This window comes from Molossus molossus, unplaced genomic scaffold (genome assembly GCF_014108415.1).
Source record: "Molossus molossus isolate mMolMol1 unplaced genomic scaffold, mMolMol1.p scaffold_m16_p_38, whole genome shotgun sequence".
Classification (NCBI taxonomy): domain Eukaryota; kingdom Metazoa; phylum Chordata; class Mammalia; order Chiroptera; family Molossidae; genus Molossus; species Molossus molossus.
In genome coordinates, this window is record NW_023425375.1 from 725,240 (window position 1) to 746,260 (window position 21,021).

The following is a 21,021-nucleotide window of genomic DNA, read 5'->3' on the forward strand; positions in this document are numbered from 1 at the left end:
CTAGAGCTTGTCAGAAATGTTCAAAAGTAGCATCTCTTAAATCACAGTTTATGTGCCCCACCCCCCTCAAATTAAACAGAATTACATAAAAGTGTGGGAATGATGTTTGGAACAGCAGTTGAATACTTATATATACCACAATCACAGGAATTTTATACATAGACCAGTTTAAGCAGTGCCAGAATCCATCTCTGTGGTGAAATAAAGTAACATGGTTTATGAAATTTTATTCATATGTGTTAGATTGGAAATGACAAGTGCTATATAGAATACAAGGTAACTTTGAAACAAAGTTAAAAGAACAGAATAGTATCTTCTGAGAATCAGCCTAGTGGTCTCATTGTTAGTTTCAATTGTTTTTAATAATGTTCCCGAGTATTTTTTTTACTCATAAATGCTATTATCTCTATTTTGTCACAATGCAATTATTTTAGTGTCTGTGACTCCTTAGTATTCTAGTGTGGTAAATATAGCACTCTTGGGGTCAGGAATGGAGAATCTGGATTCTTTTTTAAAAGCAAAGCCCATCCTCTGGCACAGAAATACTGAGACATTGTTCACATTTGTTGCTTCCGCCAAGTATTGAGCTCTACCTTTAATATTTAACTATTTGTTCGTTGGTTACTCTGTCATTTTGAATTAAGGCATTGACTTTTTACATTCTTATGGCCACCTTACCTCTTTTTGCTTAAATTTCAATTATGTAACAATAAAGAAAATTGTACTTAATCTTTTTTTTTTTCTTTTAAAACAATTCAGGGCAATCTAGAGCAGCTATGATACCGCCCAAGCAACCACGGCAGCCTAAGGGGGCTTTGGATGATGCCTGTACCTTTCGTGGGAAAACAGACCAAGAAGCACCTAATGCTTACCAAACTAAACCACCCCCACTGCCAAAGAAAATGATCATAAGAGCCAACACAGAGCCAATCTCCAAAGACCTCCAAAAATCCATGGAAACTAGTCTTTGTGTCATGGCTAATCCCACCTATGATATCGATCCCAACTGGGATGCCAGCAGTGCTGGCTCTTCCATCAGTTGTGAACTCAAAGGACTGGACATTGAGTCTTGTGACTCCTTGGAGAGATCTTTGCACAAGGAACAACCTGTCCCTTCAGCAGCAAACAGCATCTCCAGCTTAACCACTCTCAGTATTAAGGATAGATTTTCCAACAGCATGGAGTCCCTATCCAGTCAACATGGTCCCTCTTGGAGACAGGGCCAAGGCATCCAGAAGCCACAGAGACACGCACTTTATCGAGGACTTGAGAATCGGGAAGAAGTGGTGGGGAAGATCCGAAGCCTTCATACAGATGCCTTAAAGAAATTGGCTGTTAAATGTGAAGACCTCTTCATGTCTGGGCAGAAAGACAAGCTTCGTTTTGGGGTAGACAGCTGGTCAGACTTCAGGCTAACCAGTGACAAGCCATGTTGTGAGGCAGGTGATGCAGTTTATTACACAGCTTCATATGCAAAAGATCCACTTAATAGTTATGCAGTCAAGGTAAGAAAATATTATAAATCTGATTTTAATCTTATCCAACACCCTGTTATTGGGATGGATTTGTTCTTCTCTCTCCCATTACTCCATTCAGCAAAAAGTTATTGAGCATTTATCTCATACCAAATAGTGTAATAAGCAGGGGGCGTACTTATTATTTAGAGGAGAAAACAAACATGAAAGAGACAGACTTATAACACAGGATACTAAGTGCTAAGATAAAGGTAAACACCGTTCTTGGGAGTTTAGAAGAACCTTAACCCTGACTCTAAAGGTCAAAGAAGTCTTCTTAAGGTAGGTAATTCTTGAGCTGTGACTGTTTGCAAAGGCTGCTATACAAATGAGATCTGTTGTTATGTGTCTTCCGCTCCATGTTTCTTTATTCTCTAGCAAATAAGAAACCCTTGTCTTTCCATACTCTGTTTCCTTGAGAAATATTTTTATAGAGGAAGATAAGCAATATTTGTTAATGTTCCAAGAACTGTGTTAGTGTTATAATTTAATCTTCACGTCAACTTTATGAGTTTAAGATCTTTTTTATTCATTTGACAGATGAGGAAAATAAAGCCCATAGAGGTGAGCTAATTTTCTTAGGGTCATACAGTTAGAAATTAGAAGAGCTGGTATTTAGATACCAATCTCTCTGGGATAATAATGATATCTATGGTATTGTTTGGTTAAAAGAGAACAAAATATCCCTGATAAGTACTCATTTCCTTCACTGTCCCTTAGTTTCTTCTCATATTATTTTAAGAGAGTAACAGTGGTGAGCCTCAGTTTCCTCCTCTTTCAGAAGTTTACAGTGATAATACTTCTACTTTGTGGGACTGAGGTTGGGGTCAAGTGAGATAATGCACATGAGAGTTTTTAAAAACACAAAATGCCTATGTAAATTTAAGGTAAAGTTCTCCATTCCCATAGTTCCTTTTTACTGAATCTATACAATCTATAATTGTTCAAAACCAATTAACATAGTTAAATGACTTGTATATGTTAATTTGGCTTAGAAAGACCAGATGGTGTCTTAATAAATTAATAGGTAAGGTCAACTACTGACCTTACATGTCTGTCAGGATAGAATGTATACCTGGACCAGACCTTTAGCTAGCTGTCATCTACGATTGCAGCAACTTCACTGTGCAACTGGCAGAATGACTCTGAGCCCCAGCCTACACTTTTTTAACTGGGGGGTAAACTATAGAGAGAGAATCTGGATTCAAGTTAATATATTACTGTTGAATCTGAAGAATCATTTTGAGATTCTGTGTAGCACTCAAGAGCTGTTATATCAGTTAGGGCCTCATCTATATTGGTCCTTTATTGCTACAATACAAGATTGTCAATGCAGGATGAGTACTTATTTCAGAAAGGAGCATTTATTATTTCAAAACAATTGAGAAGTAGAAGTAGAGCTTGACTAACTTTATATATTATCGCCAGTCATACAGTCTTATCTCTTTCCTACATCAATGATCTGATATTGATTTCTTTGCTTATAATATGCAAAAGCAATCCCCAAAGAACAGGTAGCAGGTGGTGATATATGGGCAGTTGTTGGGATATTTGGGAAAGGATGTCTTACACTAAATGGTGACTATAAATGTCTCTTCGAAGACCATTTGGGCTTTTCTAGAAATACCCAATTGATGGTGATATATGGGCAGTTGTTGGCATATTTGGGAAAGGATGTCTTACACTAAATGGTGACTATAAATGTCTCTTTGAAGACCATTTGGGCTTTTCTAGAAATACCCAATTGATGGTGATATATGGGCAGTTGTTGGCATATTTGGGAAAGGATGTCTTACACTAAATGGTGACTATAAATGTCTCTTTGAAGACCATTTGGGCTTTTCTAGAAATACCCAATTGATTGTACAACCTTAGAGAGAGAAGCTACTAGGACACTGTGCCCTTCTTTTGCTGCAGAGATAAGCAAAAGAGACTAGCAGTTGGCTCACACTAACAAATTTTTACTGTTTTTCTCAAGATATCTTTTCCTATACTGGAATCTACAATAGTCTACCAGGTATGGCTTTCTTTTTGAAATTTATTTTTCAATTACAGTTTAATACAATATTATATTAGTTTCAGGTGTACAACATAGTGATTGAACTTTTATATACCTTACAAAATGATTTTCACTGACTCCTGAGGGCCACAGACTGCAAATTGTGGTCCTTCTGCCTGGTGTTGTTCACATCAATAGGACGAGACAGTACTCAATAAAGCAAGTCAGAAACTTTATTCTTTGGCCAAGGAATGGAAAAGGATGACTAAGATCTTTTCTTTCTGTATTGGAGGAAATAAGAAAGTCTTATAGGTTGACCTTGAGGGAGATAGGCAGGTTTAGGGGTACAGATTCCTGAGGAAGGGTGGAGAGTTTTCAGATTTACAAGGCAAGCATGTGCAATTCTTAAATGTGCTTGGAAAATGCCTAGCTATACATCTTAAAGCATTCCCATTTTAATGTTAAATCTCCACTCATGAGCATGATTTTTAGTGTGCTGATGAAGAAAAGTTTTTCCAAAGTTCTCTTGGGAATGGGTTTCTGGCACCATCTTGGATCTTTTCAGTACAAAGGAGTTTCTCAGTAGAGGTCCTTGGGTTTCTTATCTGATTTCTGCCAGCAGGCTTAGCTAGCCCTGGAATTTTTATCTTTTCTTGCGCAGTTCAGCCTTCTATTGTCAGGGGATATGTTGATGAGAACAAGTCAGTAGAAGTTTAAAGATTAACTAAATGTGGTGGCACAGCCAGGTGACATGATCACCCCAATAAGTCTAGTAATATTATTGACTATATTCCCTATGCTGTATTTTACATCCTTGTGACTGTTTTTATAATTGGCCATTTATAGTTCTTAATCCCTTTCACACTTGCCCATTCCCGCAGCTAGCCTCCCCACCCCCCCACCAAATCTGGAAACCATCAGTTTGTTCTCCTGTGAGTTTGTTTCTGTTTGGTTTGTTCTTACATTTGTTTGTTTGTTTCCACATATAAGCGAAATCATATGGTATTTATCTTTCTCTGTCATATTTCACAGAATACCTTCTAGATCCATGCATATCATCATTCATTTTTATGGCTGAGTAATAATTCATTGTTTATATATCTCACTTCTTTATCCATTTGTCTATTGGCGAGCACTTGGCTGTTGTAAATAATATTACAGTGGATATAGGGATGCATATGTCTTTGAATTAGTGTTTTGGATTTCTTCAGATATATACCCAGAAGTGGCATTGCTGGGTCTTATGGTAGTTCTATTCTTAATTTTTTATGAAACTAATTACTGTTTTTTATAGTGGCTGCACCAGTTTACAATTTCACCAAAGTGCATGAGGGTTCCCTTTCCCCCACATCCTTGCCAACACTTGTTTTTGTTAATTTATTGATGATAGCTTCTCTGACAGGTGTAAAGTGATATCTCATAGTTGTTTTAATTTGCATTTCCCTGGTGATTAGTGACATTAAGCACAGGGAGGTAGCACAGAGGAAAAGAAGGTGTTCTGAAATGACTCTGGGGATGGTTCTTGGCTGCTTTTATTAGCTGGGGACAAAACAGGCTTATGTGAAAAGGTGGGCTTTTGAAAAAGGCAGACTTATGAAGGCTTCAGGGAGTAAAATTTTCCATGTCAGAAGGGGAGAAGGGTTTACTTCTTCCTTCTGTGGTGTTGCTTGGCAACTATGTCCAGGCTTGCCCTGTTTGGGGGCAAGATGGTGGTGGTGCTCATTACTCCCACCCTAGAAAGGTCCTGTAGTGATCAAACCTTGATCAGCTGTGCATGCTTATTAGTAATTTGGTAGGCAGACGGGAGATAAAATCCGCTACCTCTGCGTTTTTTAGTGGGAGTGGAGGGTTGGTGACATTTTTTGGGGTCCAGCATTCCTTCTGGCCATCTTGCTTCCTCAGGATCCAGGCCCTGGCCTGTGTGGTTCAGTTGGTTGGGCATCATCTGGTGCACTGAAAAGTTGCCAGTTTGATTCTCAGTCAGGGCACATGGCTGGGTTATGGGCTTGATCCTCAGTAGGGGATGTGTAGAAACAGCTGATCTGTGTTTAATTCTCATATCAGTGTGTGTCTCTCTGTTTCTCCCTCTCCCTCTCTAAAAATTAATCAAGTATTCTTTAAAAAAAAAAAAATAGGGTACTGGCTTGTGTGACTCAGTTGGTTGGGCATCGTCCTGGGCACCAAAAGGTTGCTGGTTCAATTACTGGTCAGGGCACATGCCAGAATTGCAAGTTTGATCCCCAGTAGTGGGCACATGGGAGGCAGCCAATTGATGTTTCTCTCTCTTCTCTCTAAAAATCAGTAAAAAATATTTTAAAAATAAATAAATAAATAAGACAAAGGCCTTGCCTTCAGTGAGCTTATATTACAGTGAGAAACACAAAGGCATAAGTAACTTTTAAATAGGACATTATAATGAAGGTTCAGATTTGCAGAGATGTAAAGATAAATGAAGATGAATGAATGAAGTCATTGTTAACACTAATCTCAGGGCCAATAAGAAAAGAGCTTCTTTTGTCTACTTTACTGTGGTGAATATAGTGCATGTAGAGAATATTGGAAAATTAGGCTGTGGAGAGATTTGGGACCACATTTAGAAGCTTTGAATGATGAGCTTAAGAGGTTAGACTTTATTTTTTGTAGGAAGCCACTAAGGATTTTTAAACAAGAGATATAACATGAGATTAATGATTTTAGAAAAAAACTGTTGTGGAAAAGTCCAGGACTGGAAGCAGAGAAGCCAGTTGTTATGCTCTTGAAATATTCCAGGTAAATAATAATGAGACCCTGAAATAAAACAGTGGAAAAGAAGGGGCAGATGGTGAAAGAGCTGAGGCAGGCAGTAGACCACGTCTGGTGAATGGCTGGATGTGGGATAGGGCAGTAATGATAAGATTTCAAGAAGAAACAAGCCCAGGAGGGTGGAGATGTTATTCACAGAAGTGCACAATAGGAAGATGAGCTCTTTATGAAGCATGCCATGGAACCCAAGTTGAAAGAAGCACTATAACCAGATAAAAATGTAGGTTTAGTACTCAGAAGAGAGGTCAGGGCTAGAAATAAGGTTACCCAGTCCTCACATAAACTTGATTGGGAATGTATGAGATTGTAGTCGTAGAGCCTAGAAATTGTGGGGACAGGCCCTCACATCTAAGGGACCCATATTAGGAAAATTTGGAAGGAAGTACCAAAAAGTGAGGACCTATAGAGAGTCCAAGGTTGCAGAAGGCTTGAGCAGAATGCAGATAATGTAGGAGTTCAGATTCTGATAAACCTCAAGAAAATACAATCTCAATAATAGTGAGGGTAGATACCAGATGCAGCAAATTAGAGGGAGTAAGAAATGGACAGCATGTGCAGGCAATGAGCATAGTCTACCTTTTACTTATTTTGGTGAAGGAATGGCCAAATAGATGCCCAGACAATATTTAACCTTCAACTCCTATTACTCTCTCATTCATGTTTCCTTTTATCCCCTCATTACTTTGTGGTGAGCCACCACCCAATAGATAGGACCATCTGTCTCTGTGGGCTGCATATTGGCTGCTCTCCGACCCTTCCCTGCTTTAAGTAAAATCTAGCTTGCTTTTTCTTTTTTATTTATCCTCACCCGAGGATATTTTTCCATTTTTTGTTCAGAGAGAGTGGGAGGGAGAGAGAGAGAGAGAAACATCGACGTGAAAGGGACACATCAAGTGGCTGCCTCCCACACAACCCAACCAGGGCCGGGGACAAACTGCAACTGAGGTTCATGCCCTTAGCGGGAACCGAACCCGGGTCTCTCTGGACCGCAGGCCGATGCTCTAACCGCTCAGCCAAGCCGTCCAGGGCTTTAGCTTGCTTTTTCTCCTTTTCAAACAATCTAGGTAGCCACTGACTGTACACATAACTTGAGTCTCAAAAGAGACTCAAGTCAGCTTTAGAAGGGCAGGCCTTCATCATTCTACACAGGAGGAAACTGAGGCAAGAGGAAAGTTACTTTTGCATAGGGTCACCAGCTTTATGGAAGACTACCTCTTGATGGCTACATGGAACCTGTCCTACTACATCAGTAGGCTGACCCTGCTGTGCTTCACTGTTGTCCCTGAATAGACAAATGATGTCCTTTTGCCCAGAAGCAGGATGAAGAGTTGGTAAAATTATGGTTCAGTCTCAATGGAACATTATTTTTTCACTTCTCTCATTTGTTATATAACAAATGCTGCTATGTGAAACCATATAAGAAATTTGGATGAAATAACTTTCAGGAGATAATGAAAATCTCACATAAGCAAAGTGTATATATTTCTGACTTCTTTTTCCAACAGTTCCAAGTTTAAAATAATGTAGGCATCTTCTCTTTTTAAAGTACTCCAGGTCTTTGTTCTCAAGGCTAGAACACGTGAACCTCAGTGAAGATGTATCCTTCCCTATAACAGCAGTGGGGCTGCTTCCTCTCTTCCATTTATGCCAAGAATCTTGTTAAATGCTTGTAATAAAGTAGAGGTGAACTGTGGAGATCATCATCTTTTACTGCATTTTGACTTCAGAGTCTCCGCTTATCTCATTTGGATGGACAATGAGAAACAAGATACTAAATGAAAAAATTATTAGCAAGAATTTGATTGATAGGAATTTATAACTGGTTCAGACTATAGACACAGATCATTACTGGCTTAGTGACAAGGAAAAAAATATAGAGGGGAAATCACTTCCACTTTCATAATTCAACACAAATATGCCTAACAATGAAATTTCACAGAAAAGCAGTTGATCAGCAGCTAACCACACACGTTCATAGGCATCCTAGGTCAATGTCTACTTCATTTCAGGACTCAGTGCCTACTGAAGTACCTACGGGTCTCAACTGGGGATTGGTTTAGTAGAAAGGAGAGATTTGGGGTACTCATGAAAACTTGAAATCAAAATGAATTGTCTAGTGACTAAAGGAAGCTTTTACTTTTGTTAGTGAGGTGAGAGGATGTGGTTGGGAATTATAAATTGGATTCAAATTAATTTACTTCCTAATCTGGGACCTGAATTGCTCTATGTCTCAGTTGCTCTAGTGTGAACATCCTGAGTGTCATCCTGTCAGCCTGAATTATTGGCTCGGAAACACACGTTATTTATTTATTTATTTATTTATTTATTTATTTATTTATTTATTTATTTATTTATTTTGATCTGCATGCTGACTGGGAATGTGAAAAGATTTGATGAATACAAGTCACAAGTGAAATCTTATACACCTGCCTTCTTTAGTTTTTCTTTTAGGCTCCAAAATGGATTTCTTGGGTATGTGAACATTTTTGCAGCAGTTCAATATATTTTATTATTATTTATTGATTTTTTTTTAAAGGGAGGAGGGAGGGAGGGAAAGAGAGAGAGAGAAAAACATCCATTTGTTGTTTGACTTATTTATGCATTCATGGGTGCAGCAATTCAATATATAAATTATCTGGCCTATCTGATAGGTCTCATAGCAGATTCCTACAGCGTGGACTCTGAGTACATGGGGCCTAGACAGCATTAATGTATTAAATACTTAATCCATGTTGTAACAGCATTGAGTATGTATGAGTCTTAGCTCTGTAGCAGCAAGTAAAGCAATACTCATCAAGAAGATGAGGTGAATCAGTGATCAGCCTGTATTCTTCTTGTAAGGTTGTACCAAACACTGGATGTCAATTTATAATTTGCAGGTTTTCATTCTCTACTCTCTCCCATTTGCAGTTGTGTCTTTGTGTAGTGTGACAAAATAGCAGAGATGGTCATAGTGTCTGTGACCTTCAGTGCTTTTCATGTTTGTCCTTGTACAGTTTACTCCCTACAGTGTCCATCTCTTCAGGTTCATGGAGGTGCTGTAAAATGCAATTTGAGCTGGAATGAGATTCCCTGCTGATAAAGTGGAAGTAGGCTGAAGGTATACTAGGTCAACTGGGCCCATAAAGGAAAAATAAAAGCTAATGTAAAATGTTTTTTTAAAGAATTTTGTATTTTGTAATTACTGCTTTCTTTGGGAGGAAAAGATATAAAATTGAATAAAATGATGAAGATTAATGTAGTTTTATGCAGCAGAACCACTTGATCAGCCTGGACTCAGTGGACAGACCACACTGTTCAGATTTTACTCATTTGTATAGTCAGGTCATACTTGTTTATTACTCAGATTTGTCTGCCATTGCTCTCTCCCCATCACCTTGCCACCTTCCATCTATTTCATGAAAACTGTTCTTTTTTTTTTTTTTTTTTTTTTTTTTTATCCTCACCCGAGGACATTTTTCCATTTTTTGTTCAGGTAGAGTGGGAGGGGGAGAGAGGAACAGAGAGAGAGAGAGAGAAACATCGATGTGAAAGGAACACATCAAGTGGCTGCCACCCGCACAACCAACCAGGGCCGGGGACAAACTGCAACCGAGGTACGTGCCCTTAGCGGGAACCGAACCCGGGTCTCTCAGGACCGCAGGCCGACGCTCTAACCGCTGAGCCAAACCGGCCAGGGCATGAAAGCTGTTCTTATATTCCAACTGCTCTGAGGAAATAAGCCCTATGGCTATAACAGATCATATGGAACCTTTCTCAGTAGTTTATTCAGACATATTCAGCATGCACTTTGTGCCTTGCTCTGTGCTAGGCCCTAAAGATACAAAAATATGCTCTTAAGGCAGGCAAAAAAATGTGAAAACTAATAACAGATACATATCTACATATAGATACATAGATATATAGATATAGAGAGAGAGATGATATAGAAGAAACACAGAAAGGAAGTTTAGGATTTTTGACAGAAGTCACACATGAGAAAGGCTTTGAAAGAATAGGTAGGAATCTCCTAGGCAGATGAGCATAGAAGAGGGGCCCTAACAGAGAGAACCTTGGAGGTAGATGGGGAGGCAGCTGGCTGTGGGTAATTCAGGATGGCAAAAGTGGAAGAGAGGTAAGAAATAAGACTAGAAAGTGAGGCCAGGCCAGGACTTTATGCTGTGAAGATAATAGGGAATAACTTAAAAAGTTTAAATAGGTAAGCAATATCCAATTTTTTTTTTTTTTTTTTTTTTTTTTGAAAGGTAGCTCTAGTGGCCATGTGGAAGGTTGTTGAGGGAAATCACATGAGAGGCAGGGAGACCACTTGGTAATATTTTGTAGTGCTACAGGCAAGTGCTAATAGTAGCAATTGAGATGGAGGAAAGGATAATTTGAAAGTTATTTGGGAAGAAAATCAATAGAGGTTGGTATTTATTTGGATGTAGGGAGTACAGATAGAGGAGAATTCCAGAGTGAACTGGTTTCTCATCCAGATCTTGGGACAGCTTTATTCACCAAGAGAGGGGGTGCTGGAAGAATAGGGAGTTTGGTGGGAAGAAGAGTTCATGTTTGATTATGTTGAGTTTAAGGCACCTATGGGATGAGACATATATGGGGAGAAATCAACTAGGCCATTGTATATATGAGTTTAAATCCCAGACACAAGTTTGAGTTACAAATGTAGATTTGGAAATTAGCAGTATATCAAGCAAGCCATGATCTAGCTGAAAGGAGTCAATGAGAAAAGAGGACAGAGCAGACCCCCTCCAAACACCAGCATTTCAAGGAGCCTTTGGGAGAAAGGATCAAGTAAAGAAAAATGGATACTACCACTACATTCAGTGACTGGTTTATTCCATAGGCATGCGTCCTTTTTTGCCAAATGTCCACCTTTTTTGCCCACCTTCCTACTTTGTTGCCTTAAATTAGGTATCTGTTCCACTCCTCAGTGTTGAAAAGATGTGCATCCTCTTTTCAGGTCCCTGGCATTCTGGGCATTCTGAAAGGGTCAGTAGTATTGGACATGTAATGTTATTTTTTCAGCTGCTTTAATGGGGCTTTAATCAAAACTTTATAAGTTAGCTGTATAAGTTGAGATTATTATTACAAACATAAATGTTTTCTAATGGCAAATTTGCCTGAAAGGTATGTAGACCAGTTGCCACGAAGAACACAAAAAAATGAGCCCCTGTTCTGAAGTGATCATTTGACATTAAATACTCAAGGTACCTGTGTTTTGCTTGTAACTGTTTTCATGGTTATGTGCTACTTAAAAGCCCTAGTATTTTGTTTCCCTCTTTTACACTCCAGTCTTCTCCCTTTTTCTTTTGCCCTTAAGACTAGAGTGACCCATTACTCTTTAGCCTTTTTACATATTGTAAGATGAAGAGATTTAGGAAGTGTCATCTCGTCAGATTGGCTATCTAGGCAGACCTTCAGAGCACCCAAAATGGCTGGGCAGTTTATCATATCTTCTTCATTAGTCACTTTGAAACTTTATCTCAAGTTGATCTATGAAGCTAAACATAAATTATTTTTATACTATCCATGTTCTTATCTACTCACAAAGCTCTGAGGAACCTTATAGAAATGTGTGTGTGTAGATACAATTAGAATAGTAATCACAATTAAAATATCTTCTTTGGCCCTGGCCAGTTTGACTCAGAGGTTGAGCATTGGCCTGAGGACCAGAGTCCCGGGTTCAGTTCCTGCTAAGGGCATGTACCACAAAATAAATAAATAAATTAATTAAATTAAATTAAGTATCTTCTTTGCTTCTAATGCCAAACCAGAAAGTGGCTAGTTGTTCTTTGTTTTTTTTAGTGCAACTTCACATGGTGAAAACTACAGATTAGCCAAATAGCGCTTGCGCTCGCTCTCACACGCTCTCTCTCGCTCTCTCTCTCTTTCTCTTTCTCTCACTCTCACTCTCACTCCCACTCTCTCCCTCTCCAAGCCTTAGGTTGGCCTGTCTTGAATCAGAACATACTGCTGGTCTTAACTTGTTAGTCAGGGTTGACCCTGGCAGTATTGAACTGAAACTGCCCTCTACCAAACCCATGGTCAGAGACTCTCTGCTGGGGCAAGTGATTCTCAAGACTCAAAGGAAATGTACATTTTTCTGTCTTGCTCTCTATGTTTTCAGGTTAATAATTGTTTTTGTCATTATCGATGTTACATTTGCACAGCTTTGAGATTTACAGATACTCTACATACTTAATTAATCCTCGCCTCTACCCTATGAAGTAGATTTTAGTATTCTTAATATTGTCTCCTTTATTAGGGAGACTGGGCCCCCGAGAAATTAAGTGAAATGCCCAGGGTTACACAACTAGTGGCAGGGCTAAATCCCAGGTCTCCTACACTCTTGGTGAGTGTCCCTTCTATAATGTAACAGCTAGAGTTTAAAAATTACACAGTCTCATTCAGCCAAATTCAGTGGTATTTGATTGACTTTTCAAAGACTGAGGAATTGAGCAAGAAATGTGATATTGAGCAAATTATTAAAACTAGAAATGGAGTTAATGGTGCTATATCCTGGATCCAACTCCACACAACTTAATGGTGACTAGTACAGGATTTTAAAATACCTAGTGACACATAAACATGAAATATTATCAGTAGTACAGTATAGAAAGAATTTATGTTGTGATTAATGAACATATAGGATTGTGTGTTATACTGAAACTTTGAGAGCTTTCTAAAGATAATATTTTCCACAAGATATATGTTTGAACTTGAATTCAGCCTGGGGATATCTGTTTCAAAACCAGAAGTTTGTTTCAATAGGAAATGCTGATTATGCCCTCAAACTGATAAGTAGATATGGTGGAAGTCTTGAAGAAACTAATTTTCAAAGAGAGAGAGAAAAAGAGGGATTTCTGTGGCAATACTCAAGCCTCTAAATATAATCAATGTACATAAATACAGCAAGTTAAAGAGGAATGCTCCTCTCCCCCGATAATCCTTTGCCTTTGGCCTTTTTTTTTTTTTTTTTTTTTTATCTGTTTGAATAGAAATCCGAGTATGCTGCTTCTCAGAACTGGACCCTCCTAATAAGGTATACATTTTTCTTTTTAAATAAAAAGACTAGAAAATCCTTTTTAAAATCTGCATCTTTTCTGAAGTACTATAATAAACAGACAGTGTAAACGCTGCAGAGTACCTGTTGCTGGAGACTTTGATATCTGTGAAATATGGCAGTGCTCCTGCTGATGAGGAAGAGCAGAAAATGTGTTCTTTGGTTAACAGGTTATAGAGGAGCTGTCCTGACCAGGCTGCAGTGACCTATGAACCTAGTATTGTAGTCTGGGTCTTCCATTGTCAGCTTCTCCATCTCATATCATGAAAATAATCCATTTAGGGCTGATTTTATTTTTTGCTTTCTTACCTCTTTAAGACTAGAAATACAATAGTTGATTTAATATAGAGAACTTTTGCTAATGTTTTTGAGCAAAAACTCTTCCTTGATTTATAACCACTTTATTAAGTTTCTTTTGAAAGGCCTGTATATCTGAATATTGGGCCTTAAATGAGGTCTGTTAAGAGAAAACAAAACTCAAAATCCTGCCATTGAAAATATTGGGTTTGTTCTGACTAGGTGAGACCAATGATTCTCTCAAACCCTTATCTCTATCTCAGTGATCATGAGTGCCTGAATGGTAACCATCTCGTGACATCCATTGAAAAGTTAGGTAAATCCATAGTTTACCTGGCCAATTGCATGTCATTCTCCTGACCAGTGATAAAATAAGGTATCTTAGCCCACTTTATGAGCCATTTTATTGAGCTGCTGTATAAGTCTTGGCTGCAAACCTCCACAGAAAGTAGGTGAAAGTTATTTTTTTTTGTTCTGTTTTCTAGATGAGGTGCAAAGTATAGTGGAAAGAGCAAGCTTTGATGTTAGACAGACTTAAGTTTGCAGACTGGAAGTGCCGGGACGCCCTTTTTTAAAAAAAAAAAAAGTCTTAGTTACTCAGCCTACTTTGAAGGGTCAATGTGAGGACTATAGTTAATCCATGTACAGTGCTCAGCATGTAGACAGCCTTGAGAAATGATTACTACCATTATTACTGTCACTCAGCACAGGATCTGAAGATTTTACTGTAACACTCTTTATTTCTAACCAGTCACCTTCCCATTAATCCTCCTTTACACATCATAAGCCTGGTTATGAAAGTGTGTATATTTTATTTATTTATTTATTTTTATCCTCACCCGAGGACATTTTTACATTTTTTGTTCAGACAGAGTGGGAGGGAGAGTGAGGGAGAGAGAGAGAGAGAGAGAGAGAGAGAGAGAGAGAGAAACATCGACATGAAAGGGACACGAGTGGTTGCCACCCACACGACTGACCAGGGCTGGGGACAAACTGCAACCAAGGTACGCGCCCCTAGCGGGAACTGAACCCGGGTCTCTCTGGACCGCAGGCCGACGCTCTAACCGCTGAGCCAAACCAGCCAGAGCGAAAGTGTGTATATTTTAAATTGTGTTATTTGCTTTCTTCTTTCAGATCTGTAAGAGCAAAGCTAAAGAATCTCAGCAGTATTATCACAGCTTGGCTGTTCGGCAGAGTCTGGCTATCCATTTTAACATCCAGCAGGACTGTGGTCATTTCCTTGCTGAAGTCCCTAAGCGTCTGCTTCCTTGGGAGGATCCTGATGCCCCTGAAGAGGAAGAGGATGAAGTGCAAGAGAATGAACAAGAAATGAAAGAAGAAATTAATGGGAAAAGCCCAGAGCACTGCTCTGAAACAGAATCATCCCAGAAAGAAAGCCATGGAGTCATTAGCAAGAAGCAGAGAAGTCATGTTGTGGTCATCACCAGAGAGGTTCCCTATCTCACGGTGGCTGATTTTGTGCAAGACTCTCTGGTTCAGCATGGGAAACGCCCTGATTTGTATGAGAGGCAAGTGTGTTTGCTGCTCCTACAACTGTGCTCTGGCCTTCAGCACCTTAAACCCTACCACGTCACCCACTGCGATCTACGTCTGGAGAACCTGCTGCTTGTCCACTACCAGCTCGGGGGATCCACTCAGGGCCTTGGGCCTGCAGAACCCAATCCCACCTCACCTTGTCTCATGAGGCTTATAGTGAGCAACTTCTCTCAGGCCAAGCAGAAGAGCCACCTGGTGGACCCCGAGATCCTCCGGGACCAGTCCCGCCTTGCCCCAGAGATCATAACAGCCACCCAGTACAGAAAATGTGATGAGTTCCAGACAGGCATCCTCATCTATGAAATGCTACACCTGCCCAACCCCTTTGATGAGAACCCAGAGCTGAAGGAGAAGGAGTACACTCGAGGAGATCTGCCTCAAATCCCACTTCGCTCCCCCTATTCCTGGGGCCTTCAGCAGCTGGCTAGCTGCCTCCTGAACCCCAACCCTTCTGAGCGGATTCTCATTTCAGATGCCAAAGGTGTCCTCCAGTGTCTGCTCTGGGGCCCCCGAGAAGATCTCTTCCATACTTTCACCACTACCCCTAGCCCAGTGCAGAAGAATGCCCTGCTCCAAAACTGGCTAGACATCAAGCGAACATTGCTGATGATCAAGTTTGCTGAAAAGTCCCTAGACAGGGAGGGTGGGGTCAGCCTTGAGGATTGGCTTTGTGCTCAATATTTGGCTTTTACAACTCCAGATTCCCTCAGTTGTATTGTGAAAATCCTGCAACACCGTTAATGTATCCTGGTTGCTACTTTTAGTTCATCTTCACCTTCTTCAAGTCACCCATGCACTTCCCCATTGTAGTACTCACACAGAATTCAAGGAAAGAAGAGAGACAAACTGTTCATCCTTGTCCACAAACAAATGAGTCTACTCAGAAAGGTTATCCACAACTCCAAATCAAGTGAAAAGCTTAGTCTTAACTTCACAGAAATTCAGTTGCACAAACATTCAGTTACTTTCCACTGGAACACCTTTCACCCTACTTGTCCTGCAAATGAAGGGAAAAAATGAAGATGAACATTTTTGAAGGGACAGCTCCTTTGGTATGAACTCAGTTATGTCCACTTGCTCTATAATTCTGAATTTCACCTGTCTTTTTAACATCGAGTATTTATTTTTACTAGCAATAGATAAATTTAACCAATTCTTACTGTCATTTACTAAGCTCTCAAGAATAGCAGACTTTCTTCCTCTGTTACCAGGTAGAACTGCCATCCTTTGTATCCACCCAGTTTTGGTTCCAGGGGTAATAGAAAGACAGCAAGAAATCCCATTCCTTGGGTCATGGACCTTTTTTCATTTCTATTATTAGTAATTGGGTTCACTGCATGGAGGATGGCCCTAACAATCTCCCCTCTGCTGCTACTGCCTGATTCTCCTTCACCTCTACTTTGTCCCCACTTGCCAATGAAGTTTGGGTTTATTGACCACTTGTGGCCTGTTACAGAGCCTGACCCATGGTGGTGTCACCCATGCCTCAGCAGGGTGGAGTGCAGTTTATATCTTATAAACAGCTGACAATACAGAAGGAGATGATTTTTCTGTATGTGCCATTCTCTAGGGACCATCAGGGAACAGTTTAAAGTACTGTTATATGATTACTGTCAGAGTTGGCTGCCAGGGCTGGTAGTGCCTAGAACATAGCTTTTTCCTTCAATCCATCATTGGCCAGCTTACTTCTATCAGTAGCCAGTATTAACTAGCCTACCAAATGCTGTAGACAGCTGCCCTGAAAGAAACAGCTGTCAGTCCACCTCTAAGATCTCCTTAGAGGGCATGTTGAAGATAGTTATTATAATGGCCAGAGGCAAGACAAGGGGAAATGCCCATGGATAAGACTGCTGACCTCCATCTCAGAATATTGACCTTTTCTGGAGAGACTGCCTCCCAGATGCCCTGGCACATTGCTCCTTATGACTCTGAAATGGCTCTGGAAGACAGCTCACAGGGAATTTTTATTGCTGAGGTGGGTAGCTGAAAGCTGTTCATTGTATGTGGGGTCTGTGCTCCTTGCCTATGGATATATGTGCAATTTTTGTATGTATTTTTTAGCTGTGGATTGCAGTGTTTATTTGCAACTTCACCTGAAACAAAATCTATAGAAATCCTCCCCTTCTTCCCTTAGCACATATTTGCGCTAAGAGACAAATGTTCCTTCCATGGGGGTATGTGAGAGTGTGTGTGCTTGTTTTATTCAAAACTGTGAGTATCTGCTTATTTCAGTCTTGCAGTCCCAGAAGTCTCTTAGACAGTGTAAGTGTCCATACACGTGTGTGCCTGTGTGTGCACATGCATGCTAGAAGTAGAGAGAGGCCAGGCCTCTGGAGAGCAACCTGTGTGTACCCTCATCTACTAGTGAAGGGTTTCTTAAAACAAGGACTGGCTGTGCAGTATTATTTAGGTAGCACATTAGTGGCCTTTTGAAATTTCTTAGTTTGTAATATTTTTAACAGCCTTTCATGTGATTCATCTATATCAAAGAGGATCAAGAACAGAAAAGAATATATTTTATTGTGCTTTTTTTTAGAATGGGACATGTGAAGCTCCATTTGGAGGCTACTCCTGTCCTCCTGGCCAGCAGTACAGGACTCCCAAAGGAGAGAGCTGGGTGGCGTGCAAAGAGTATTGCCTCCTCTAGCCAGAGTGCAGGGCTCTGCCCCTAGGAGTGGCCACAGAGTGGGCGTGCCGCTGCAGGCCAGCAGTACACGCTCTCAGTATCCTGTGACATGGCTGTGCCTTGCCTAACAGACTGGGGTTTGGTTCACCTTAACACAGCCCATGTGCACATAACTCCTTGCTAACTATACACTGAAGTACCAGTACACAAACCACTGACCATGTCAACCAGCACATTCCCTTACTAGCCTCCCTACCCTCCACCCCCATTCCCTGATGCTTTGCATATTGAGACACTTTTTCACTGTCACTCTTGTGCCTTGCCCATGTACATTTGAATGTTGGCTATTTAATAAGGTTTCATATTTAACTGAGAAAGTTTCCTGGTTCCTCTGTTCTGTAGGTATTCTTTTTTTTTTTCTGTTTTGACTTGGATCCAGTCTTCCACATTAACTCTATAATACTAGAAGCATGTACGCCTTCTACCACCATTATATTATAGCACTGGTAAACCAAGCACCCCTTTATATCAGATAAGTTTAGTACTGTTTTTATATTCAAATTTGGTAAGGGCAAAAGATAAATGCCAACTATTGTAGAAGGGCCTCAGAGACAGGGGGCTGCATTAATTTTTCTCTGAGTGATGGCTAAAGAATGTGAGGGAGAAGGGAAGGTGGTATTACAGGTTAGAGCCAAATAGACTAAGTAACTTATGTCTGGGCAAGAAGTAATCAACATTTGGTCCTCAGAATCTTTCCAAAATAATGAAATTTTGAAATTTAGTTGATCTAATATTATTGCAAAAATATCTATTTTTGCATTTCTATTTTAATTGTAATAGGAACTTTGAATTCATCAACTGAAAAGAAACCCTATCCTCAGACACAGACAGACAGGCATGCATGTATATATATGAGTTTTAGGCTGTGACTAGGATAGCACTTTAAGTTTTCTCAAGTAACTTCAAGTACTGTCTTTAATATTGATTGGAAATTTTATTCTTTTTTATTAAAGTCTATACTATAGTTTCTTCCATTTATTTTGAGAGCTCAAACAAGCCACTACTGAAACTTTTCCTTAAACAACATGAGCAAGAACAATCTCTCTGACACATCTGGATGCTGGAGAAACAGGACAATGGCTGGAATAGCCAAGACCAAGACTGAATGTATGTATAGCAGAGTGCCTTGGTAGAATGATAACCTAGTCTTGGAAGGAGGAGAATCAGATGTTCCACAAAGAGGACTAGGACTACCAGAGATCTCTTATGCGAGCCTGAGAAGAGCCCCTTTGGTATATGCACAGTAATGCAATGTCCAGACACTAGTTCATGAAGATAACAGCAGGATAGGAAAAAATTGTAATCTGTGGAATCAACAATAAAAGATTCATGAATGAAGTCTGCCAACCCCTAGGCAATGTTAGAATTGGAAACCAGGAGTAGGGCCATGGGTTTCAAGTTTTTCCCTCTAAAGATGAATTGGGTGAGGTGTAGAGGGGGGCACAAATGCTCACACTACTGATGTTGGGGGCCTAAAGATAAAATAGATTTGTTAGGATTTTCTTGTTGTTAAATGTCACCCACGGATATGTTTCCATTGATATTTTTAGAGCAGAAGGGATGTGGGGTGGGAAAGAAAGAAATATTTATGTGAGAGAGACACATCAATTGTTTGCCCCTCCACATGCCCTGACCAGGGCTGGGGATCAAACCTGCAACCCAGGTATGTGCCCTTGACCAGGAATCAAACTCGTGACCCTTTGATGTGAGGGCTAACACTAATCACTGAGCAACACTGGACCAGGGCGATTTAAGAGTCTGGGTAGCTTTTTATTGTCAGATTAAGTGGAGGTTAGTTTTGCCTCCAAACTCAAAATAAATTTGTGAACATGAAAAACTCTAAGCCAGGAGATTTAAACCTATAGAAATATTCATGGAGTTTCTGGGAGTAAATCTACCTAAAATTATAGTTCAAAGGTTTTAGTGTTACAAAATTTCAATGAAAGATCTTTGAGGCCTACTAAGTAATAGAGCTTAGGAGGATTGCACTCAGGTTCCCAACTTTGTATTAAGAATACTTTGGTGCTGGGAAGTAACCTGACTTGGTTTGGCTAGTAACCTGCAACTAGGATTTCCCCCTAGATTTTATGAGCAATGATCTGAAGAAATACAGACTTGTGCCAGAAGGTGAGATGGACTTATGTTACTACACTACATTTCAAATGATTCTATATGTATAAATAAAGTTTGACTATACTTGGAGAGGGGAGAGAGGAACTTGACTCCATAAGCCAACTCTGACGTATTTTTATTTTCCCTAGTTGATAAGGATTGAAATTTCTAATCTAGCCCAATGAGTGAACAGGATGGCTGCCCACGAAACCGGGTTATTAGATTTACCTCATTGAAGCTCATATTCTCAAAGACCCAAAGTGCTGTGATGAGACAAATTCAAGTGCTGCTTTTGCTGAAGTGTGCACTGAAGTCCAGCTGTCCATACTTAATGGCAATGTGAAAAGCGGAGATTCCATAAATGATGCCATAAGGGAAGCAGAAGAGCTGCAGTGCAAGAGCATAGATACAAATTGTACCAAAGAAAGCAAGCCTTTTGTCTTGATGCGTCTAAAGTGATGTTGTGACAGATGCCATGGGAGGAGAATTTACATATATTCCATGTCAAGGTATTTGGTCAATAAAATAATTCAGTCTCAGAAAAAGTATTCTTTTTTTTTTTTTTTTTTTTTTTTTTTATAAACCCATTTTGTGTATTGGCGTGAGGGAGGGAGAAGAAGATGATGATAAGAGCCTTGGGCAGATTATAACATTCCTTGTCATGACTGACTATTGCATGAACTTCAGCTTGGAAACATCCTTCATTCCGGGTGATACTGAGGGCTGAGCATTTTAAAAAAAAGATGTGATAGTTTCAATAGGTTTGTTTAGAGAATTCTTGGGAAATTTTTAACATAATAGTTTTTATAAACTTTTCTACAGAGGTATTTACCACTCATCATCAGTATTGTTTAGTATTTTAAGTGCCCAGAATGTACAAGGTGCTATATATACAGCTGCTAAACACACCCTCCCTGCAGCTGTTTGAAATTAGAGAAGGTTTTTGCATCAGCCACTACTAGAAGCTTTCCCCACCTTGGTGGGCTGCAGG

The 21,021-nt window shown here is 39.8% G+C and overlaps 1 protein-coding gene across 2 annotated transcripts in view; it reads left to right on the top strand.

The window, feature by feature from the left end:
* The window catches only part of PEAK1 (pseudopodium enriched atypical kinase 1), a 273,801-nt gene extending 253,237 nt beyond the window's left edge, over positions 1-20,564 (top strand). Inside the window, exons 8-10 of one of the 2 annotated variants that reach the window (XR_004961994.1) lie at positions 760-1,505; positions 14,810-19,025; positions 20,001-20,564. Coding sequence is in view for 1 of the 2 variants with exons in the window: in XM_036281544.1 (XP_036137437.1) it covers positions 760-1,505; positions 3,493-3,531; positions 14,810-15,973 (1,949 nt within the window). In the remaining variant the exon portion in view is untranslated. Of the gene's footprint in view, positions 1-759; positions 1,506-3,492; positions 3,532-14,809; positions 19,498-20,000 lie in introns of those variants that run through there. The other variant, XM_036281544.1, reaches the window with a different exon arrangement.
* Positions 20,565-21,021: the final 457 nt, after the last annotated feature.